Genomic DNA, 26,262 nt, shown 5'->3' on the forward strand with positions numbered 1-26,262 from the left:
ATTCAGATTTGTTTCTCACAATTATTATAATTTTATTAAAATAAAAATAATATTGATTAAAAAAAAAAGAAAAAAAAGAAAAGGCAATTTCACCCCCGGCCACCCCCATAAACTCCGCCCATGCCAGGTAGGTAATATCTTCTTTCCTTGTGACAATATTGTCACCCACTGTAACTGAGAAGCCGTCGGTCTCTTGCTGAGTTTGTTATTTGAACCGAATATAATGGACTCTGTTTTGCCCATGTGTAATGATAGTTTGTTATCAGCGAGCCATATGCAGATTTTGCCTAGTTCTGAGCTGAGGGTTTTTTCAACCTGTAACTTGTCTTTGTCAGAGACCAGCAGGGCTGAGTCGTCCGCAAAAACAGGAACAAGTTGCAGTCACAAGCTGACGACATGTCATTTGCATATATTAGGAACAGTAGCGGACCTAGTATGCTTCCTTGTGGAACACCACAGCTCACTGTGAGGGGGGGGGGGATAGGGTACCGTTTACCTCCACCATCTGCTCTCTCCCCTCCAGGTAGGATTGCATCCAGCTCACTGATAGACTATCAAAACCAATTGCTTTTAGCTTATCAATCAGAATGGTGTGATTGACAGTGTCGAAGGCCTTTTGTAGGTCCAGCATGACATGCGATGACATGCAATGAGACAGTATGAGATGACATGAGATGACATGCAATGAGACAGTATGAGATGACATGAGATTTGATTTGATTTTTTTTTATTTTATTTTATTAGGGATCCACATTAGCTGGTGCGATAGCAACCAGCTAGTCTTCCTGGGGTCCACACACAAAAAAACATACAAAAACAATCACTATTGCAAAAACAAAATGATTAAAAGTCAGTACACACAATGCATAATGAAACTACTGTAACAATTAAGATAGCTAAAATTACATTAGTGTAAAACAAAAACAAAAAATTACTTTACAATTTAAGATTCTTTTTAAAAGTGAATCTACAGTAAATGCAGCAGAGGTTCCGAGGCAGGCCATTCCAAAGAGTTAATGCTCTAAAAATAAAAGATCTCCCCAAAGCGCTGGTTCTAAGACCTGGCAATTCAAGCTGCCCACTACTGGAACCTCTAGTGTAATGCTCATGCACAGTATTACTAAATACAATCTGATTATGTATAAAAACAGGAGTTTTACTGCTCATGACCAACTTGAACAGCACAAGTATATTAAAAGACAATCTATTTTCAACGTTAAGCCAAGAGAGGCGGGCATGCATACGGCTCACATTAGACCTTAGTGAGCAGCCCAGTACCAACCGTGCTGCCCTGTTCTGGACCACCTGGAGCTTCCTGAGGTCACCACTGGCAGCAGATGACCACATCGCAGAGCAATAGTCAAGATGACATAAAACTAAACTTTGCACTATCTGACATAAAAGGGGACGGGCAACAAAAGAAGCACATTTCTTGGAAATACCAATTGCTCTTCCCATTTTTAAAACAATATAATTAATATGCTGAGACCAAGACAGAGTGCAATCCAGCATCACTCCAAGGAGTTTAGTACTTTCAACTTGTTGAACTGCTGAATTACACAAGTTTAAATGAAGCTTTGGATTTGTAGATAACCTGTGCCTTGTTCCCAGCACAATACATTTAGTCTTGGAGATATTAAGGACAAGTCTATTACATACTACCCAGTCATGCACAACTTTAAGTGCTCTACTCAAAACGTCATTAAGTACATTGCATGATGGTGCAGCGTAATACAATGTTGAATCATCTGCATAAAGAACTGTTGTAGCACATTTGGTAGCCCAAGATAGGTCATTAGTAAATACAGAGAAGAGCAAAGGTCCTAGGCAACTTCCTTGCGGCACGCCACACTCTAGACCTCTGCTACTGGACAGGCTGCCATTTAGATACACCTTCTGTGATCTAGAGGACAAATAACTTAGTATCCACTTTAAAGATGACATGCGATGAGACAGTATGAGATGACATGAGATGACATGAGATGAGACAGTATGAGATGACATGAGATGACATGAGATGAGACAGTATGAGATGACATGAGATGACATGAGATGACATGTGTGTTAGTTGGTTGGATCCACTACACTCCGGTTACTACTGAACGGACGTGTTTTTGTGGACCTCCCAAACTTTCAAACTTTAGACTGTTTTCTTTCTTTCTACCATTTTTTAACCAGTGATCTTAACTGATCACTGTGACTTTTGCTCTTATCGTTTATACTGTTGGATTTATTGGTTTTATGTGACTTTTTACTGGACGTGACCTAAAGCTATCGGCGCTTGTTGTTGCCATAGCTACAGCTACACGCTACAGTACTCACAGTGCTAAACTCCCCCGAGGAAATGGCTCCAACATCAGATGTCGCAGAAATGCGAACGGAACTGAAGACCATCGAGATACTAGTAATGGATCTTCTCAAGCGTCAAACGGAGCTCATGTCCAAGCTGGCTGGCATGGAAAAAGCGGACGCAGGCTGCACCAGTAGTCCCTCCTGGGCGACAGTGGTGAGGGGCCGAAGGAAGCTCTCCCTTCCTCTATATGATCCCTTTGATTCACCTCAACTATCAAACCGATTCAACCCTCTTTGTAATGATTCCAGCCTCCTAGGCTCTCCCTCGCTTCCGTCTCCTGCTGCTAGTACTGTAGCTTTGCTCAAAGACTATCCGATGCTAGCTACTAGCCTAGCTACTAGCCAGGCTCCAAGCGAAGCTGCCAGGACGGCGGCCCTCTCCAGCTCACGACTCAACCATGGAAATATATCGACTACAACCCAGAGCAGAAAGCGCTCTGCCCTGTTTGCTCTCGCATCGCCAAGCTCCCCAGACTCACGCGATGGGTCCGACTCCCCAAAGTTTAAACGTCCTCGTCTGCGGTGCTCTGCAGCCCATACCAGTATGATCATTCAAACGGCGAGTGTCATCGATGGAAATGCCGCTGTGAACGAGCCCCTCCACACGGCGCTGCTGCCCGACCAACCGTCTAACTCCGCCAGCAATGCAGACGCTACTCCTGCGGCTTTTCACCATAGAAACCTGGCCATCTACGACGGGGAATGCATCCAGGAACAGCCAGAGATCCTACTCATCGGACATTCCATCACCAGGTTTTTGCAAATACCACACGGCATTACGTATTGTTTTTCCGGTTTAAAAGTTACTGACTTACTTGAGTGTACTCCCGAAATCATCGAGAGATATCCGTCCGCCCACACCGTTATCATTCATATCGGAGCAAATGACGTAATGGCTAGACAATCCGTTAAACTCCAATCTGACTTTGAATCACTAATACTCACTATTGAAAGCCTGGGTAAAATATGCATTGTGTCTGGCCCCATTCCATCCATAGGTCGTGGATCTGAGCGATTTAGCCGTCTGTTCTGGTTGCACAAATGGCTACAGACCCACTGTACTACTATAGGACTTTGCTATATAAATAACTTTGATCTGCTCTGGTCCAGGAAAGACCATTACAGACCCGATGGCATCCATCCAAACATATCAGGGGTAAATGTGCTAATACATAACGTCATACAAAGTATAGCATCACTGGCCTGACAACCAACCATATCTAGCTCTGTAGACTATATACAGAAGCAGCCTAAACTACAAAAAAACACATTGAGTGTCATCCCGATTCTGATCACCAAACTAGACTAATCAATTACTCATTATCACGTCCCATATGTAAATCTAACCTTATCAATATCAGTGTTCAACCACAGACTATCTCACACCCCACTACAGAACCCGTACAGCTAAAACTAGCACTGTTCAACGTTAGAGCGCTGAAACAAAAATCATTTCTGATAAATGAACTCATAGTAAAACATGGTGTACATTGTATGTTTTTAGTAGAGACATGGTTAGACAATATCACTGGTGTAGCAACACTGATTGAGACCTGCCCTTCCAATTTTAAATTCTATCAATCAAACAGACAGAGTGGGAGGGGAGGCGGAATAGCAGCAATCATCTCCACTCAATTTGTGTGCAATGATATTGACCTGGGAACATTTTTATCATTTGAATACCTTGCTATTGTATTGAAAACAGAAATGCCAGTAATATGTGTGACATTGTATCGACCACCAAGGTACTCGCCACTCTTCATACAGGAATTTTCAGAACTCATATCGATCTGCATTACCAGGTATGATAGAATCATTCTTAATGGAGATCTAAACATTCATATCAACAAAAAGGATGACCCCAGGGGTTGTGAGTTTCTGAACCTACTGGACAGTTTTGGACTGATGCAACATGTTCACGAGGCCACCCACCAACATGGCAACACTCTGGACCTACTAATAACAACAGGGCTAAACATTGAGAATATATCAGTAAAACAAATTCCAATTTCTGACCATTATTGTGTGTTCTATGGTACAAGCCTAATATTACATAAGACCAGAAGCGAATTCCTAGTTCACAGAAGGCTTCTAGACGCTAGAGCTGAAGCAAAATTCTCTAGTATGATGAAATCATATGACCAATGCAGTGAATCCTCCTTAAATCAGCAAGTGCAAAACTTCCACAGCACCTTGTCAACTGTGTTAGATACTGTTGCCCCTCTAAAGGTTAAAAAGGTAAAAACTGATAGAATCTCTCCATGGCTAAATAAAACCAATGTTAAAGATAACAAGAGAAAATGTAGGATAGCCGAGCGAAAATGGAGGAAACTCAAACTCACAGCTCACTTTAATTTATACAAAGACGCCATGGGCGCATACAATAAGGCAATACAACTTGCGAGAAAGGAATATTTTTCCAAAATGATCTCAGAAAATATAGGTAACTCCAGGGTACTTTTTTCCACCATTGACCGGCTGATTAACATACCACCCCCCCATATACCGCAGCAATCAGCCACAAAATGTGAAGAGTTCGCAGTTTTCTTTAATGAAAAAATATCATTGATTAGAGCAAGCATTACCGCTGATATAGATCTGGCTGTGAGTGAAACCCCACCTGAGATAACTATGGGGGAATTCACATGTATTACATTACCTGACCTCTGTAAGATTGTCTCTGAGTGTAATTCCGCCACCTCCTGCCTCGATCCTATACCAACAGCATTTCTCAAGCGGGTGTTTGATAGTGTCTCAAATCATGTCCTTGAAATCATAAATATGTCTCTTCAAACAGGCACTTTTCCAGATGCATTTAAAATGGCTGTAGTAAAACCACTACTAAAGAAAACAAACTTAGATGTAAACGAACTAAAAAGCTATAGGCCAATATCGAACCTTCCATTTATCAGCAAGATATTAGAAAAGATAGTCTCAGTACAAATAAACTCCTTTCTCAAAGATAATAACATCATGGAGGAACTACAATCAGGTTTCAGAACAAATCACAGCACTGAAACTGCCCTTACCAAAATAGTTAGCGACCTCAGGCTAAACTCCGATGCTGGCAAAGTCTCAATTCTTGTCCTATTGGACCTTAGTGCAGCGTTCGATACGATTGACCATAATATCTTGATCAGTCGTCTTGAAAGACTGGTTGGCTTTTCCGATCATGTACTAAATTGGCTCATAACATACATTAAGGGGAGAAGGTTCTATGTTAAGCTTGGAGACAATGTATCCGAGGAACATGACAGCAATTTTGGAGTCGCACAAGGAAGCTGCCTTGGTCCATTACTCTTCTCACTATATATGCTGCCCCTCGGGGACATCATTCGAGACCACAATGTATGCTTCCATAGTTATGCTGATGATACACAACTATATATCTCCGCAGAACCAAATAACACTACAGCCATACAGTCCATTACAAATTGTCTGTTAGCAATAAACAAGTGGATGAACAATAACTTCCTAAAATTAAACGAAAGCAAGACCGAAATCCTATTGATCGGCCCAAAAGCGAAAAGGGAAGTGCTTTGTAAAAACCTGGGGAGTCTGTCATCCTATGTAAAGACTGAGGTTACAAGCCTAGGTGTCATCTTGGACTCAGACCTGACCTTTAAGTCTCATATAAATAAGGCCATGAAAACGTCATTCTTCCACCTAAGAAACATAGCGAAAGTAAGACCTTTCGTAAATAAAAAGGATGCAGAGAAACTTATTCATGCTTTTGTATCAAGTCGGCTTGACTATTGTAATGCAATGTTCACTGGTCTTCCCAAAGCAACCATTGGGAAGCTTCAGCTTATCCAAAACTCTGCAGCTCGATTACTAACTCATACAAGGAGAAGAGAACATATCACTCCAGTCCTGGCCACTCTGCACTGGCTTCCAATAACTCATAGAATTGATTTTAAGGTCCTTTTCCTAACATATAAAGCTCTTAATGAGCAAGGCCCAAAATACATAGCAAATTCCCTAGTTAGTTATCTGCCCTCAAGAACGCTACGGTCATCCACTACAGGTTTACTAGACACGCCCAGAAACCAAAAAAGGATAGGAAGTATGGCATTTGCCAACTATGCCCCAAAACTATGGAACACACTACCAACACACATCAGAAACGCCAGCTCTATACACATTTTTAAAGGAAAATTAAAAACGTACCTATACAGTCTAGCTTACAAATAGTTATGGCTTGGAAAAACCTGATGGATCCATGAGGCTAGGATAAGCCTTGTGGACCCAACTTTTTAAATGAAGGAACGGGTACATAGGAGACACGCCTCCAGTTTTTCAAAAGTTTTTGACACGCCTCAGCTTCTGAGCTGAACGGTCGTGTTTTTGCGGACCTCCCAAACTTTCAAACTTTTTAGATGAAGGAACGGGTACATAGGAGACACGCCTCCAGTTTTTCAAAAGTTTTTGACACGCCTCAGCTTCTGAGCTGAACGGTCGTGTCTTTGCGGACCTCCCAAACTTTCAAACTTTAGACTGTTTTCTTTATACGTTTTTCTTTTTCTTTCTTTCTACCACAATACACGGCCACTGATGGATCCATGGGACTTGGTAAAGCACTATGGACCCAACTATGACCACTGATAAAAACGTAACTACACTAGCGTTATAAGAGCTAAACATTGCTACCTACCATACAAGTGCATTGGTTTAGTGCACTTCCGGTTGCCACTGAGCGGAAATGTTTGTGCGGACCTGTTCTCCCAAACTGGTAAGCAAATGACTGTTTTTACGTTATTTTCATTTTTACGTTACTATTATTATTATTATTATTATTTTTTATTTTTATTTATTTTTTTAAACATTGATCTTAACTGATCACTGTGACTTTATTGCTTTTATCGTTATATATGCCTATAATTGTGTACAGCACTTTGAGCTACATGACATGTATGAAAGGTGCTTTATAAATACTTACTTACTTACTTACTTACATGCAATGAGACAGTATGAGATGACATGAGATGACATGCAATGAGACAGTCTGAGATGACATGAGATGACATGAGATGAGACAGTCTGAGATGACATGAGATGAGACAGTATGAGATGACATGAGATGACATGAGATGAGACAGTATGAGATGACATGAGATGACATGAGATGAGACAGTATGAGATGACATGAGATGACATGAGATGAGACAGTATAAGATGACATGAGATGACATGAGATGAGACAGTCTGAGATGACATGAGATGACATGAGATGAGACAGTATGAGATGACATGAGATCACATGAGATGAGACAGTATGAGATGACATGAGATGACATGAGATGAGACAGTATGAGATGACATGAGATGACATGAGATGAGACAGTATGAGATGACATGAGATGACATGAGATGACATGAGATGAGACAGTATGAGATGACATGAGATGACATGAGATGACATGAGATGAGACAGTATGAGATGACATGAACCTAGGATGGCTTAGAGTAGACAACAGAGTACAGCAACTTGCAATGGGCCTGGTCTACAAGATACACTATACGACTAAGGTACCCATGTACATGTCAAAATACTTCCCAAAGGTCAGTGAATACCACAACCACTACACCAGAGGAAGCTCAACAAATCATGTTAAACCCAGATTCGGCTCAAACAAGGGACTAAATACGTTTCGCAATTATGCCACATCAATGTGGAACGCCCTACCTAAAGCTGTAAAGGAATGTGAATCCCTACCCACATTCAAAACCGCTCTTAAAGAGCACCTACGGGAGGCTGCAATTCGAAACTGGCCACCGTAAATGCCCAAAACCCCCACCACCTCCTAATAGACAGTCTCCTCCCCACCGCATGTATATATTCCCTCCCCGCCGTATGTATATCTCTCTCCCACCCACCCACCCCCTCCTAATGTACAGTCCCCTCCCCATCATATGTATATACTCTGTCAGGATCTAGGGGTAACAGTACTGTATATTTGAATACCGTTTATGTCACAAATGTATCAGTAATAAATACCTATATGTCCCTATGCCATAAATGTCATGTATGTTGTGTATGTCATAAATGTCTATATGAATTGAAAATGGGGGACCCTGATGGAAACAAGACAAACGTCTTTCTCAGGTCTGCATCCCCTTAACAATTGTGTGTATTGAGCCGTACTGTATTGTACCCATTCTGCAATCTGTTAAATAAAGTTTTCATTAATTCATTCATTCATTCATTCATGAGATGACATGCGATGAGACAGTATGAGATGACATGAGATGACATGAGATGAGACAGTATGAGATGACATGAGATGACATGAGATGAGACAGTCTGAGATGACATGAGATGACATAAGATAAGACAGTATGAGATGACATGAGATGGCATAAGATGAGACAGTCTGAGATGACATGAGATGACATAAGATAAGACAGTATGAGATGACATGAGATGACATAAGATAAGACAGTATGAGATGACATGAGATGACATGAGATGAGACAGTATGAGATGACATGAGATGAGACAGTATGAGATTACATGAGATGACATGCGATGAGACAGTATGAGATGACATGCGATGAGACAGTATGAGATGACATGCGATGAGACAGTATGAGATGACATGCGATGAGACAGTATGAGATGACATGCGATGAGACAGTATGAGATGACATGCGATGAGACAGTATGAGATGACATGAGATGAGACAGTATGAGATTACATGAGATGACATGCGATGAGACAGTATGAGATGACATGCGATGAGACAGTATGAGATGACATGCGATGAGACAGTATGAGATGACATGCGATGAGACAGTATGAGATGACATGAGATGAGACAGTATGAGATGACATGCGATGAGACAGTATGAGATGACATGCGATGAGACAGTATGAGATGACATGAGATGACATGAGATGACATGAGATGACATGTGATGAGACATTATGAGATGACATGAGATGACAGGCAACTGCATGAGAGCAGGCAACTGCACCTCCTCATCCATCACCCTCAACATAGGGGCCCCCCAGGGCTGTGTTCTGAGTCCCCTCCTCTACTCCCTGTACACACACGACTGTGTGGCTCAGCGGAGTAGCAATACAATCATCAAATTTGCTGACGACACAGTGGTGGTGGGCCTGATCTCTGCCAACGACGAGAGGGCCTACCTGGAAGAGGTCAAGGTCCTGGCGGGATGGTGCCAGGAAAACAGCCTCTCCCTGAACGTCAGCAAAACAAAGGAGATGATTGTGGACTTCAGGAGGTCGGGGGTCAAGGACTACAGCCCCCTCAGCATCGACGGGGCACCGGTTGAGAGAGTCAACAGCTTTAAGTACCTCGGAGCCTACATATCCGAGGACTTGACATGGACCACACACATTGACAGTGTTGTGAAGAAGGCACGACAACGCATCTACTTCCTCAGGCGCCTAAGGAAGTTCCAAGTCAGTCAGAAGATCCTTAAGAACTTCTACTCATGTACAATAGAGAGCATCTTGACCGGCAACATCACCTCCTGGTTTGGGAATAGCACTGCACAAGACCGAAGCAGACTACAAAGAGTGACACGTTCAGCCGAACGCACAATTGGAGGGGGGCTCCCCACCCTCCAGAACATTTACAACAAGCGTTGCAAGGGCAAGGCTAAGAGAATCATTAAAGACTCCAGTCACCCGAACAACTGCCTCTTTGAACTGCTGCGGTCAGGCAAGCGATACCGGAGTCTCAAGGCGAGCACAGAAAGACTCAGAAGAAGCTTCTATCCCCAGGCCATCAGGCTGCTAAACGAACAATGAATGAACACTACACAACAACAACCACCATAGATCCTCCCCTACACAACAACAACCACCAAACGCACATAGCACACACATCCACACGCACACACTCACTTTAAACAAACACACTGTAGCACCCACTCCACACACTTTATAGCACACACCCACTTTAAACAAACACACTGTAGCACCCACTCCCCACACTTTATATTTATTGATGAAGGATTGCACTACAACTCGTACACCTTACTGTAAATTGTACCTAAATTGTACCTCATCCCATTTCTGCTTTGCACTATATAGTACTGTACATTAGTACACTGCATAGTATTGTATATTATATGGTAACTCAGAACATTGTACATATGTCTATACCGAACACTGTGACCTAATTTTCTTCTTCTAAACTACATGTTATACTATGTTATTTGATACTATCTTGTCTAGCACAGTCTCTGGAGCGTAACAGTAAGAAGCATTTTGTATGAAAGTATTCTGTACTTCTGTATGACAACTATTAAAGAAACTTGAAACTTGACATGAGATGAGACAGTATGAGATGACATGAGATGAGACAGTATGAGATGACATGAGATGACATGAGATGAGACATTATGAGATGACATGAGATGACATGAGATGACATGAGATGGCATGCGATAACATGCAATGAGACAGTATGAGATGAGATACGATAAGAATGAAACAAATAGTAACATTAATTAATTAAATTGATACAAAATACTAAAGTAATCTCTCTATCTACCCCCACCCCATATCTCTCTCTCTCTCTCTCTCTCTCTCTCTCTCTCTCTCTCTCTCTCTCTCTCTCTCTCTCTCTCTCTCTCTCTCTCTCTCTCTCTCTCTCTCTCTCTCTCTCTCTATCTCTCTCTCTCTCTCCACAGTGATCAGTGTGAGCAGTCCTCTGGACTATGAGCAGGTCCCGGACGGGATGATCTACTTGGTGGTGATGGCCAGAGATGGAGGAACCCCGGCGCGAAACAGCTCCGTCCCCGTCAGCATTGAGCTGTTTGTCAGTTCAACACACACACACACCTGTTCAACACACCTGTTCAACACACACACCTGTTCAACACACACACCTGTTCAACACACCTGTTCAACACACCCACACCTGTTCAACACACCTGTTCAACACACCCACACCTGTTCAACACACACACCTGTTCAACACACCTGTTCAACACACCCACACCTGTTCAACACACATACCTGTTCAACACACACACACCTGTTCAACACACCTGTTCAACACACCCACACCTGTTCAACACACCTGTTCAAAACACACACCTGTTCAACACACACACCTGTTCAACACACCTGTTCAACACACCCACACCTGTTCAACACACACACCTGTTCAACACACCTGTTCAACACACCCACACCTGTTCAACACACACACACACACCTGTTCAACACACCTGTTCAACACACCCACACCCGTTCAACACACATACCTGTTCAACACACACACCTGTTCAACACACACACCTGTTCAACACACCTGTTCAACACACCCACACCTGTTCAACACACACACCTGTTCAACACACACACACACACACACACACACACACACACACACACACACACACACACACACACACACACACACACACACACACACACACCTGTTCAACACACCTGTTCAACACACACACCTGTTCAACACACATGTTCAACACACCTGTTCAACACAGACACATGTTCAACACACCTGTTCAACACACCTGTTCAACACACACACACCTGTTCCACACACCTGTTCAACACACACACACCTGTTCAACACACACACACCTGTTCAACACACCTGTTCAACTCACACACACACACACACACACACCTGTTCAACACACCTGTTCAACACACACATACACACCTGTTCAACACACCTGTTCAACACACCTGTTCAACACACACACACACACACCTGTTCAACACACCTGTTCAACACACACACACACACACACACACACCTGTTCAACACACCTGTTCAACACACCTGTTCAACACACACACACACACACACACCTGTTCAACACACCTGTTCAACTCACCTGTTCAACACACACACACACACACACACACACACACACACACACACACACACACACACACACACACACACACACACACACACACACACACACACACACACACACACACACACACACACACACACACCTGTTCAACACACCTGTTCAACACACACACACCTGTTCAACACACCTGTTCAACTCACATGTTCAACACACACACACACACACACACACACCTGTTCAACACACCTGTTCAACTCACATGTTCAACACACACACACACACACACACACACACCTGTTCAACACACCTGTTCAACTCACATGTTCAACACACACACACACACACACACACACCTGTTCAACACACCTGTTCAACACACCTGTTATCCTTTTAATTAAATGATTTCATTGTTTTTCATGTCCAAGTCCCTCAAACCCAGACACATTAGGCCCCCATTTTATTTCATTTTACATTTTTGGAGAGAGCGAGGGAGAGAGAGAGAGAGATAGAGAGAGATGGAGAGAGAGAGAGATATGGAGAGAGGGGGGCATAGAGAGAGACAGACAGACACAGACAGATGTAATTTATGTAGTTAAACACAGATAAAGAGACAGATTTGATTTGATTTGATTTGATTTTATTAGGGATCCCCATTAGCTGGTGCGATAGCAACCAGCTAGTCTTCCTGGGGTCCACACACAAAAAAAAACACAAAAACAATCACTATTGCAAAAAACAAAATTATTAAAAGTCAGTACACACAATGCATAATGAACCTACTGTAACAATTAATATAGCTAAAATTACATTAGTGTAAAACAAAAACAAAAAATTACTTTACAGTGTTAAAAACAATTTAAAAACTATTTAAGATTATTTTTAAAAGTGAATCTACTGTAAATGCAGCAGAGGTTCCGAGGCAGGCCATTCCACAGAGTTAATGCTCTAAAAATAAAAGATCTCCCCAGAGCGCTGGTTCTAGGACCTGGCAATTCAAGCTGCCCACTACTGGAACCTCTAGTGTAATGCTCGTGCACAGTATTACTAAAAACAATCTGATTATGTATAAAAACAGGAGTCTTACTGCTCATGACCAACTTGAACAGCACAAGTATATAAAAGACAATCTATTTTCAACGTTAAGCCAAGAGAGGCGGGCATGCATATCGGCTCACATTAGACCTTAGTGAGCAGCCCAGTACCAACCGTGCTGCCCTGTTCTGGACCACCTGGAGCTTCCTGAGGTCACCACTGGCAGCAGATGACCACATCGCAGAGCAATAGTCAAGATGAACTACTTTGCACTATCTGAGTGCAATCCAGCATCACTCCAAGGAGTTTAGTACTTTCAACTTGTTGAACTGCTGAATTACACAAGTTTAAGTGAAGCTTTGGATTTGTAGATAACCTGTGCCTTGTTCCCAGCACAATACATTTAGTCTTGGAGATATTCAGGACAAGTCTATTACATACTACCCAGTCATGCACAACTTTAAGTTCTCTACTCAAAACTTCATTAAGTACATTGCATGATGGTGCCGCGTAATACAATGTTGAATCATCTGCATAAAGAACTGTTGTAGCACATTTGGTAGCCCAAGATAGGTCATTCGTAAATACAGAGAAGAGCAAAGGTCCTAGGCAACTTCCTTGCGGCACGCCACACTCTAGACCTCTGCTACTGGACAGGCTGCCATTTAGATACACCTTCTGTGATCTAGAGGACAAATAACTTAGTATCCACTTTAAAGCAGAAGAGTTAAAACCATAACATTTAAGTTTATCAACCAGTAGAGAATGGTCCAGCACATCAAATGCAGCACTAAAATCTAACAGCACAACTCCCACCAACATAGAGTTATCTATAGCTTTAAGCCAGTCATCAGTCATCTGTATCAAGGCAGTAGACGTAGAGTGACCAGCTCTATAGGCATGTTGAGAATCTGTTGCAAGCTTGTTTGAAACAAAATACTCTTGAATTTGTGAATGCACCAACTTTTCCATGATTTTGCTCAAGACAGGTAAAATACTTATAGGTCTAGAATTTCCCTCATTAAAAGCAGCTTTGGTATCCTTAGGTAAAGGAAAAACCTTAGCCTCCTTCCACATCTTTGGAAATAGACCCACATCCAAACATCTATTCATAATATGACATATAGGAGATGCTATAATACCAGCAGTCATTCTCAGCACTTTACTATCCAGGTTATCTAGGCCTGCTAACTTACTATCAGGAAGAGAGCGGAGTAAGAGAGAGGGCGAGAGAGACAGATGAGCGAGAGGTAGAAATAAGTAGGGAGAGAGAGACAGCAAGAGAGAAATAGAGATGGGAAGCAGCATGTTACGATGTACAAACCAAGAGTAGAAAAGTCTGTATTGATAAATCACTCTCTTTCTCTTCTGCCTATAGTTCTCTCCCATCTGTCTTCTTCCCCCAATTTATCTCTCTCTCTTTCTCTCTCTCTATCTCTCTCTCTCTCTCTCTCTCTCTCTCTCTCTCTCTCTCTCTCTCTCTCTCTCTCTCTCTCTCTCTCTCTCTTTCTCTCTCTGTCTCTCTGTCTCTCTCTATTTCTCTATCTCTGTATCTCTATCTCTTTCTATCTCTCTCTTTCTGCATTGATATCTCTCTCTGTCTCTCTTCTTCTCTCTATCTCTGTCTCTCTATCTCTTTCTCTCTCTCTCATTATGTCCCCCAAAGTGCCATGACTCACACACAACAGGGGTTTATCAGTGCCTCGCAGCATCACACACACACAGACACACACAGACACACACAGACACACACAGACACACACACACACGCACACACACACACACACACACACACACACACACACACACACACACACACACACACACACACACACACACACACACACACACACACACACACACACACACACACACACACACACACACACACACACACACACACACACACACACACACACACACACACACACTGCTCAGCTCGTGGCTCCACCAGAGTCTCTCAGCTGGGGGTCCACCATGAATCCCACCTCACAACTAGACCCGCTGCTGCAATAGACTCTAGTTCAATAGACTCTGTGCGTTCTACGTAAGGGATAATGTATGGCTACGAGGTCATTGTCGCAAAATAATTGACCGACACGGAGTTTAAAATACAGAGGCGCCGCGCCGAGGTGTTTTAAACGTAGTGAAGGTCAATTATTTTGCGACAATGACCGAGTAGGCTATACATTATCCCGCTTATTACATGGCTAACTTACTAACAATATACCTAATTCATTTGACAAATCGCAGTTGTTCTGTGGCTCTGTCAGCCCAAATAAAGTGATTATTATTATCGCGGGCAGCCTCTGTTCTGGCTCCGCTGACACTCCGCTGTCAGTGCAGCGCTATACATTATCCCGCTTATTACATGGCTAACTTACTAACAATATACCTAATTCATTTGACAAATCGCAGTTGTTCTGTGGCTCTGTCAGCCCAAATAAAGTGATTATTATTATCGCGGGCAGCCTCTGTTCTGGGCCTGGCTCCGCTGACACTCCGCTGTCAGTGCAGCGCGGCAGGTGTGTCTGATTTGCTGCACTGATGTGGGCTTGATTGTCAACAGCTGCGCACTGCGGCCATTATTGAAAAAACAGCGGTCATTATTGAAAAATAATGACCGCTGTCGGGGGGCTGTTGACCAATCACAAGCAAGCATTTCGGCGAATGTGAAAACGCCATGTAATAAGTGGTAATAATGTATTGGTTCTGTCACGCCGCGGCCTCCCGATCACCTCTCTGGCTGTTTGAGTGGCAACACGGTGTACGCAGGGTAGGGATGTCCGATATTATCGGTCTACCGATATTATCGGCCGATATTGGCATTAAAATGTAATATCTGAAATTATCGGTATCGGTTTAAAAGAAATATGTTTATAATAATTTTTTTTGTTTACATTTATTTAACCTGGCAAGCAAGTAAGAACAAATTCTTATTTTATTTATTGTGAAAAGTATGCATATCGGTATCGGTTGATATCGGTATCGGAAATTAAGAGTTGGACAATATCGGATATCGGTAAAAAAGCCAATATCGAACATCCCTAACGCAGGGGTGTAAAGTACCCAGAAATTATACTTAGGTGAAAGTATGGGTACCCTCTCAAAATCGTACTCAAGTAAAAGTCAGAGTATCCTCCTGAAAACACACTTGAGTAAAAGTCAAAAAGTTTCTACTTTTAAATGTAGCTACTTAAGTACTAAAGAAAAAAGTAAGTAAAAAAAAAAAAGTAAACACCTTTTTTCTGACTGTCTATTCTTCTGATAGCGGGTGTTTAATCAAAGATCCCCGCTCTCTAGTCTTGCACAAGGACCAATCAGCATGGGTATTGGCGGGTTCATTTTCCATCGATGGGGATTTGATTGGCTGTTTTTAAATAAAGCGCGGCCACAGGATTAATAACGTTAACGTTAGTTCGGGCCAGAGAAACAAATAATATACTAATTAAAATAGTTGGACCTGCGAGATTTGTACTTTGTACTTTGTAGGTCTGCATTTTAAATGTAAGGAGTAAAAAGTATGTTTTTTTTCTCTGAAATGTAATTGAGTAATAGTACAAGTATACAAACCTAATAATACTCAAATAAAGTACAAATCCCCAAAAACAGTACTTAAGTATTGTAACGAAGTACAATTACTCAAGTACACCTCTCTGTCTGTTTGAGAGGCAGCACGGTGTACTTTAACACTTTGATTACCGGCCATTAACATGGTAAAGCATGGTTAAATGCCACCACCCACTTCAATGATAGCGTTGTGAACGCATAATCTCTGTCTTAAATTTTGGCTATGTGTCTAATCTGCCTGTCGCTTATCAATGACTTGTTTGCAGTCAACATTGTCGAAACGGATTGTTTTTTAATCGGTTAAAACGGTTCATTTCCGTTTTATAGCATTTTGAAAATACCTTGTTTTCAAGGAAAATATATAGATTCCGTGATAAAAGGCATTTACTGGAATATTCTGGAATACACAAACACGTTGTCATTTTTCGGCCTATTTATGAATAGTTTTCAAATAAACGCTATATTATCGATAGTATATGTGTACTTATGCACGCTATAGAGGCGGGCTGAAAAATCTATTCTCTCATTTCCTCATCAGCGATCACAGCCACACACACACACACACACGCATAGGGCAAACGCTTATATCTCTGTGAAAATAGCTCTGATTATCCTAAGACTGGTAAAATAAATTCCTTACCAGATGTTATCCAAAAAGATTATTCCAATTCATGATCGCCATTCCAAATATCGATCACGCTTATTGATTACAGTGTTCGGTACTGTAAATACATAATAGCACGGTGTACTTTAATGGTAGTCTCTCTGTTTGAGTGGCAGCACGGTGTACTTTAAAGGTAGCCTCTCTCTATGTTTGAGTGGCAGCACGGTGTACTTTAATGGTAGTCTCTTTGTTTGAGTGGCAGCACGGTGTACTTTAAAGGTAGCCTCTCTCTCTGTTTGAGTGGCAGCACGGTGTACTTTAAAGGTAGCCTCTCTGTTTGAGTGGCAGCACGGTGTACTTTAAAGGTAGCCTCTCTGTTTGAGTGGCAGCACGGTGTACTTTAAAGGTAGCCTCTCTGTTTGAGTGGCAGCACGGTGTACTTTAAAGGTAGCCTCTCTGTTTGAGTGGCAGCATGGTGTACTTTAAAGGTAGCCTCTCTGTCTGTTTGAGTGGCAGCACGGTGTACTTTAAAGGTAGCCTCTCTGTCTGTTTGAGTGGCAGCACGGTGTACTTTAAAGGTAGCCTCTCTGTCTGTTTGAGTGGCAGCACGGTGTACTTTAAAGGTAGCCTCTCTGTCTGTTTGAGTGGCAGCACGGTGTACTTTAAAGGTAGCTTCTCTGTTTGAGTGGCAGCACGGTGTACTTTAAAGGTAGCCTCTCTGTCTGTTTGAGTGGCATCACGGTGTACTTTAAAGGTAGCCTCTCTGTTTGAGTGGCAGCACGGTGTACTTTAAAGGTAGCCTCTCTGTCTGTTTGAGTGGCAGCACGGTGTACTTTAAAGGTAGCCTGTCTCTCTGTTTGAGTGGCAGCACGGTGTACTTTAAAGGTAGCCTCTCTATTTGAGTGGCAGCACGGTGTACTTTAAAGGTAGCCTCTCTGTTTGAGTGGCAGCACGGTGTACTTTAAAGGTAGCCTCTCTGTCTGTTTGAGTGGCAGCACGGTGTACTTTAAAGGTAGCTTCTCTGTTTGAGTGGCAGCATGGTGTACTTTAAAGGTAGCCTCTCTGTCTGTGTGAGTGGCAGCATGGTGTACTTTAAAGGTAGCCTCTCTGTCTGTTTGAGTGGCAGCACGGTGTACTTTAAAGGTAGCCTCTCTGTCTGTTTGAGTGGCAGCACGGTGTACTTTAAAGGTAGCCTCTCTCTCTGTTTGAGTGGCAGCACGGTGTACTTTAAAGGTAGCCTCTCTGTCTGTTTGAGTGGCAGCACGGTGTACTTTAAAGGTAGCCTGTCTCTCTGTTTGAGTGGCAGCACGGTGTACTTTAAAGGTAGCCTCTCTGTCTGTTTGAGTGGCAGCACGGTGTACTTTAAAGGTAGTCTCTCTGTTTGAGTGGCAGCACGGTGTACTTTAAAGGTAGCCTCTCTCTCTGTTTGAGTGACAGCACGGTGTACTTTAAAGGTAGCCTCTCTGTCTGTTTGAGTGGCAGCACGGTGTACTTTAAAGGTAGCCTCTCTGTTTGAGTGGCAGCACGGTGTACTTTAAAGGTAGCCTCTCTGTTTGAGTGGCAGCACGGTGTACTTTAAAGGTAGCCTCTCTGTTTGAGTGGCAGCACGTGTACTTTAAAGGTAGCCTCTCTGTTTGAGTGGCAGCACGGTGTACTTTAAAGGTAGCCTCTCTGTCTGTTTGAGTGGCAGCACGGTGTACTTTAAAGGTAGCCTCTCTGTCTGTTTGAGTGGCAGCACGGTGTACTTTAAAGGTAGCCTCTCTGTCTGTTTGAGTGGCAGCACGGTGTACTTTAAAGGTAGCCTCTCTGTCTGTTTGAGTGGCAGCACGGTGTAGGTAAAGGTAGCCACACAGGAGCCGTGCTGAGAGATGTTGCCGTCGGGAGAGAATGGAACTGTTGGATGAGGAGAAAATCATCTCGGATGATATAGTGCACTTTGAAAGGGAAGATCCACCCTAAAATAGAATGTGTTGTTTTTTGTAATACTGTACAGCTCAGTTTTGAACGGGCGGGACAGCTGAAACCCGCCCAACTTCCTGCCGTCGACTAAAAATCCACCGCTTCAATCAATATCTGAAATAAAAAGACCCTTCTTAGTGTCTTTTACTATTATGTACTTTATCACTATCTACTATGTACTACGTTACTATCCTTATAGTACTACCTATCATGCTAATATGTCTATACTACTACTATGTATTACGTTATTATCATTATGCTAATACCTATCATGCTACTATGCCTATACTACTACCTACCATACTAATATGTCTATACTACTATGCACTCGAGGGTAACACTCAAGTTCAACACTGTTTGACAAACAATACCACTTAGCTGCCAGACTTGTACCCTTCCTGCTGACTTGTACACAATTTGTAAGTGGCTTTGGATAAAAGCGTTCAGCTAAATTACTAAATGTAAGTGTAAATGATTTGTGCATATGACTCTTAACACTTTGGGTGCCAAAAACGATTAAAGTCGTTTCTGGGCCTAAGTCGTTCAGTGCCAAATACTACTTAAGTTGTTTCTGGATCGTTATTCCTTTTTTTCTGATATTTGTATTCATTATCCACCCAGGGAGCCTGTTGTTATCATATGGAATGAGTCTGAGGTCCCCAAGGTGCAATACCGGCCGCATCACGCTAGACGGCGGTATCGGGCACCCTTTGCAACCTTGTATCTTTCTCTGTGGGATGGCCAAACGTCTCCGGTTTCATGTTTCCTTGTCGGGCGAGGGCAGCCGCTCTGCCAGTTCCATCGAAGCACGTCAAATAACCCCGATCCATATGTTGTGGTGGATTATGCCGTGGGCCAAATGGGCATTGGATGTACCAGATGGCGATCAAACAATTGGAATACTATTTTTGGAATACTCCCGATCACAGGTAAGAATGATCTGACGTAAATTTTTGCTTGATCCTGCAATGCTTTTACACCGATCGGGCTGATAAGCGTTTTTAGTGTTCAATGCGAATGCCGTTACTGACAATCAAATAATCAGAAAGGACCCTCCCCCCTCTTTCATGCATTCATGATGGGACATAATACCTATGACATAGATCTGATTTCAGAATAATAGTGTGTACAGGCAAGAAATGGCAACGTCTATAGTGGAATGGACGTATAGGGCTTTAACTCAGTATTTCATGAATTACCCTAGACCGCTCTAAAACCATACTTATATTCACCACGGTATAACACGGGAACGTATGGCTGGAAAAATGCATTATTTTTCACATATTGAATGATAGATAGGTGATGTCAAATGGGCCATAGTATTGTATCCATAGCTATAATATAGAATATAGTTATAGCTCTACAAACAAGGTAACGGATCCCTATATATCTAATGGTGGTGTCGCAACAGATGGCTTTGTCTAATGGCTGGCACCCAAAGTGTTAAAGGGTCACTTCACCAAAAATACAACGCCGATTTATGTTGCACATAATCTCACCTGTTACCTATCCACTTCGTGCCTAGTGGCACATAAGGCCTTCACAGAGCGTTTCCACTTCTCCTGGTCAGCTGCCGTTGTTCTTGCTTCAGGCCATGAGCTCCACCCTGCCTCTTTTCTTTCTTTCTCTACTGTGCGTCTCCAGGTAGTCTTTGGTCTTCATTTTCTTCTTTTCCCTTCTGGTGCCCAAGTCATTGCTATGTTGCAGTCGTTGTTGTGGTGTTGCCTCAGTATGTGTCCTATCATCTTCCATCTTCACCACTTCACTTCCTTGCTCAGCGGCTTCATGTCGGCTCTTTCTAGTAGCTCTAGGGTGCTGATGCGGTCTTGCCACTGGATTCTGAGGATTCTTCTGAGGCATCTGTTATGGAACACGTCGACTGATTTGTTGTCTCCCTTGTTCATCTTCCACGTTTCACATCCATACAGTAGGACTGGCACAACCAGTGTTTTGTACAATCTCAGCTTTGTTCTTCTTGAGATGCTGTTGGAGTACCAGATCTTTTTGAGTTTGATGAATGCACCTCTTGCTTTGGAGAGGTGCATTCATCAACGATCAATCTCTTGGTCGTTGATGTTGATTTTGTCATGGTTTCTTGCATTCATTCTCATGGTTTTTGTCTCTCTCCATTCTTGTCGTTTTTTCCTGGATTTGGTGTTTGGTAGAGGAGAGTAATGCTACATCATCTGCAAAATCCAGATTGTCGCGTTTTGATGTCAACTTCCATCTGATTCCATTCTCGCCTTGTCCAACTGTTCTTCTCGTTATCCAATCCATGATCATTAAGAACATAATCTCACACACTCTCCAAAAACTCTACATTAATTTAGTTTAGTTATTGACAGCGAATGAGTTTGAATGTGGCCACTGGTGATCATCTTTGACATTGAATCCTTGTGTTGTGTTTATTACAGCTCAATGATGTGAATGGAAAATACCTTGTTTTATAGGGACTGCTACCTTATCATTTCATTGAGCAAATATTTGTAATTGACTAACAACACATTAGTTGACTAAGACCCTAAGAATGGATTATCTGACTAATCAGTTAAGAATGGGCAGGTTGTGTACAACCTGTGTACAACTGAATTAGATGTTTAGAGTTGAATGTGACAAAATTGACACCCAACTTCCCAAGATACAGAATCTTCTATCCATATCTGTCTGAATAGATCTGCATATAACCCTTGAACTATATACATAATTATACACCTGCATATAACCCATATAACTCTGCATGTACAATAATGCTGTTATACCATGTATATATATACAGTCTGTATATACCTGATGAAGATGTGGATGGAGAGTCTGCCTGGTGACAGGGCTGTTGTGGCTGTTGTATCAGGCTGTGGCCCCCTGGCTGTGGCCCCTGGCTCCCCTCCCTTCTGGGTTACCGTGTAACGTTTTATGAGGCTTCACTCTTCCTTCACCGCAGCTTGAGTTAGAAATCAATGAACTGACTTTCCATTCTGCCTCGTGTATCCAGTGGATCTGGTGCTGTAGAGTCTAGCCTGTTACATGTGACCTGTGTAGAACTATGGTCCTGGGTTAATCTATAGTCCTGGGCTAATCTATAGTCCTGGGTTAATCTATAGTCCTGGGATAATCTATGGTCCTGGGTTAATCTATGGCAGGGGTGGCCAACCCGCGGCTCGCGAGCCGCATGCGGCTCTTTGCCCGTCAATGTGCGGCTCTTCCATCCATACATTTTTTTTTTTTTTATTTTAAAAAATATATTTTTTCTTTATTATTATTATTATTATTTTTTGTTTATGTCACTCATTCCATAAGGACGTATATAAACATTTAATTTTTTTTTTAAATGGTCCATTTGCATGTTCTTGGTATCTGAATCTAGGGACATATATGGATCAGTGTCAGAAATAGTGTGTCTGTTACTAGGCTTGAGTAAATTGTAACGAACCAAAGGAGAATATCAATTCTATTTAAAAAAAAATGTATCTTTGACTGTAAATAACACCATGCTAAAATTGACCAGACCTGAAAAATCTAAGCAAATGAATAAAGGGAAGATGATTAAACAGAAGGTTTTGTAGATACAGTACTGAATTCTGCCATCTTTTTTATAATGTAAATTTCTCCACCATTTTTCATCATATTGCAACACCGTTTTTTGCAAGACGTTCACAGAAAGGTAGAGAAACTAACTGCGTTCTGTTTTATGGCAATAACGTTCAGGTTTGTGGGAGATAATCCCAAAAAATAAGAGAAATTAAAAAGTAAATCCAGAAGTCAGATGATTGACAGGGGCTGGTGTGAGCTGGGTAGGGTAGTTTTTCGAAATTTGAAAGCCCCGAGTCTCTTCCTTCAAAAGACTACACTCACTTTTGGCTGTGCCACTTCCTCCTGTCAATATGCGCCGGTTTCCGACTCAATGCCCTGAGATTTCTATAATCTTATATTTCACTAATAACAGTTAAAATAATTGGTAAACAAACGTAATGCTGAAAATATACACTTTTACTGTATATCTCGGGCTTAAGAGGTTAACCCTGTGAGGCCCAAATTAAAAAGAAATTAGCAACTTCAGAGGCCAGAGGGTGGGACATATAAACACATTTACTATCAAATAGCATTGTGAGGCTGAACAACAGGACCAATTGACTATACATGTGCTCTAATTCTCATATTGGCGAATTCTTCCAATTCTCCTCTCACAATATTCACCCTCACTGAACTGAGTCATTTGAAAATGTGCATATCTGTGATGTCAGAGATTTCTCAGCTGCATAATAATGTGGCAGTTGATGTGGCAGTTGGCACCAGGCCACACAGTGGTTGGAGCTAGGGATGTCCCGATCCGATCACGTGATTTTCAGAGGATCGGGATCTGGAAAGGAAATTAAATAAAAATCGGCAGTCAATAAAAGATTTTTTTTTTTTTTCAACAAACATGACCATGTTCGCGTCTTAAACTCATACGGAGGCCTTAGTCTTGGTTTTAAATTACATATAATATATCATTAATGTATTTATTGTCACACAGAGCAGAATAATTGTCCACAACAAACACATTCCCTTTAATTTACACCGTTGCAACAAACACTTTCCCTTTAATTTAGACCGGTGTTCTGGCTGCCTGTACGTTAATGCCAAGCAAGCAGTGCAAAAATGCTTCCGCATTCGTCACCGCACGCTAGTGCGGTAAAGCGCCCTTCTTTTCAGACAAATGCTACCGTGCGTGCACCGGCGGCGGCGTGCTCGCTCAGGTGCGTGCATGCGCCGGCGTGCTCGCGCGAGGTGCCCGCGCATGCGCATTGGTTCGACACGAGCGGAGCTCAATATATATAAGTCACCGCCCCTTATTCAGTATCTAGCAATAGCTCAATTGGCAAGGACACATGGCTGTGGATCCTATGGCTTGTTTGCTGGCGAGTTCGAATCCCATCGAAAATATTTTTTAACGTGATTTTTTTTTAACGTGTATTCTTTCGCCGGTTAAGGTTAGGCATGGTTAAGGTTAAGGTTAAGGTTAGGCATTGTTTCGGAGTTGGTTAAGGTTAGAACGGTTAAGTTTAGGCGCTGTTAAGGAGCTGGTTAAGGTTAGAGTTTGTCAAAGAGAATGGCAATATAATTTCTATGGTTAAGGTTAGGCATGGTTAAGGTTAAGGTTAAGGTTAGGCATTGTTTCGGAGTTGGTTAAGGTTAGAACGGTTAAGTTTAGGCGTTGTTAAGGAGCTGGTTAAGGTTAGAGTTTGTCAAAGAGAATGGCAATAGACAGCCTATTTCCGCGCGACCTGGGCGCTGGGCGGCGGAAAATGAAAGGCGCATTACTGCATGCCACTACGGTAAATTTTTGCACTGCTTGCTTGGCATAAAGCTACACGCGTTCTGGCTACACGCTCACATCACAACAACAGTACAACACGTCGCTCCCGAAACACTGTTATCCACTCACTTGAGCAGCTAGAGGTTTGGAAGTTGGAACTAAGCATTTTAAAATAGAAAGTGAAGCCAGTCCAACAGCAATTGCAATGTTTGCAAGGACGACATTCCGTGTGGAGGAAAAACTCAGCAGGCTGGAGCCTGGAGGCGGACTTTTCAGACTAACTTTTCACCTGGATAACGTCAATTATTTGCTGTGACTAAAAGCAGCTAGAGGTTTGGAAGTTGGAACTAAGCATTTTAAAATAGAAAGTCAAGCCAGTCCAGCAATTGCAATGTTTGCAAGGACGACATTCCGTGTGGAGGAACAACTCATGAAGCAGCAGACTGGAGCCTGGAGGCGGACTTTTCATACTAACTTTTCACCTGGATAACGTCATTTATTTGCTGTGACTAAGGATTATCGTCAGCGTTTCAGACCGTAAGTCGAACACTGAATGTATACTAATGTGCAAACATATATTGAAACTTTTAATATTTCTCATGAAGCACATTTCTCAGGGTGAATGTAATAACAAGAGCCGCCGCGCTCGCGCCCCTCCAGGGACTATAGCCAACAGAGGGACTTGTCTTGCTCCACCAGTTTCTGACAAAAATGCGTCAAAATTGATTACTAATGTGAAAGATCGGATCGGGAACGATCGGAATAGGTAGATATTTAAAATCACATGATCGGAATCGGATCGGGAGCAAAAAAAGGCGATCGGGACATCCCTAGTTGGAGCCCAGCCTCAAAACGGCTTAAGATCTTGAGGTAGAAAAATGCGGTTTTTAGTACTTGATTCGAAATACATAACAATGCGGTTTTTTTTGAAAAAAACCCAGGTGTTCCATAGACTCACAGGAATTGTGTAAAAGTGCCCAAATAGAGAAAGAAATAGTAAAATAGTTCCCCTTTAACATTTAAAAAAAAAACATTATTTTTTTAAATGGCTAAAAGTGATTTTGTAATTTTGCAACCGTGGGTCTCACAGGGTACTTTTAACCCTGTGAGGCCCAAATAAAAAAGACATTAGCAACTTCAGAGGCCAGAGGGTGAGACCTATAAACACGTCCAGATAGCAAAAAATGAGTGAATCAACGTTGAAATAGGGTTCAGCAGAAATATTGAATCTATGTTGAAGCCTGACATCTAAATTATATAGATCGTTGTCTATGACCCTAACGTTGAATCAACGTTAGGTGTCAACCATAGCTGATACTATATCAATGTTGATTCAACCATCATCTAAATGGTAATATACATGCACATTTTAGTTGATTTTATATTGAATCAATGTTAGACATCAATGTTTATTCAACCATAATCTAAATGGTAATCTACATGCACATTTTAGTTGATTTTATATTGAATCAATGTTAGACATCAATGTTTATTCAACCATAATCTAAATGGTACTCTACTTGTACATTTGTAACTTGTACATCTACTTGTAACTTGTAAAGTTAAGAAATCAATACTGATTAATGTACATTTTACATTAAAATATTGCTGCTGATA

At 42.0% G+C, this 26,262-nt stretch overlaps 1 protein-coding gene across 1 annotated transcript in view; it reads left to right on the forward strand.

Annotated features, from left to right (window-relative positions):
• The window catches only part of cdh23 (cadherin-related 23), a gene marked incomplete at both ends in the record, with an annotated part of 775,072 nt that overhangs the window by 527,988 nt on the left and 220,822 nt on the right, over positions 1–26,262 (forward strand). The window contains 1 exon segment of the mRNA XM_084321844.1: positions 11,021–11,148. Within this exon segment, the coding sequence (XP_084177970.1) occupies positions 11,021–11,148 (128 nt within the window).

Source organism: Notolepis coatsorum, assembly GCF_963971535.1.
Source record: "Notolepis coatsorum genome assembly, chromosome: 9".
Classification (NCBI taxonomy): Eukaryota; Metazoa; Chordata; class Actinopteri; order Aulopiformes; family Paralepididae; genus Notolepis; species Notolepis coatsorum.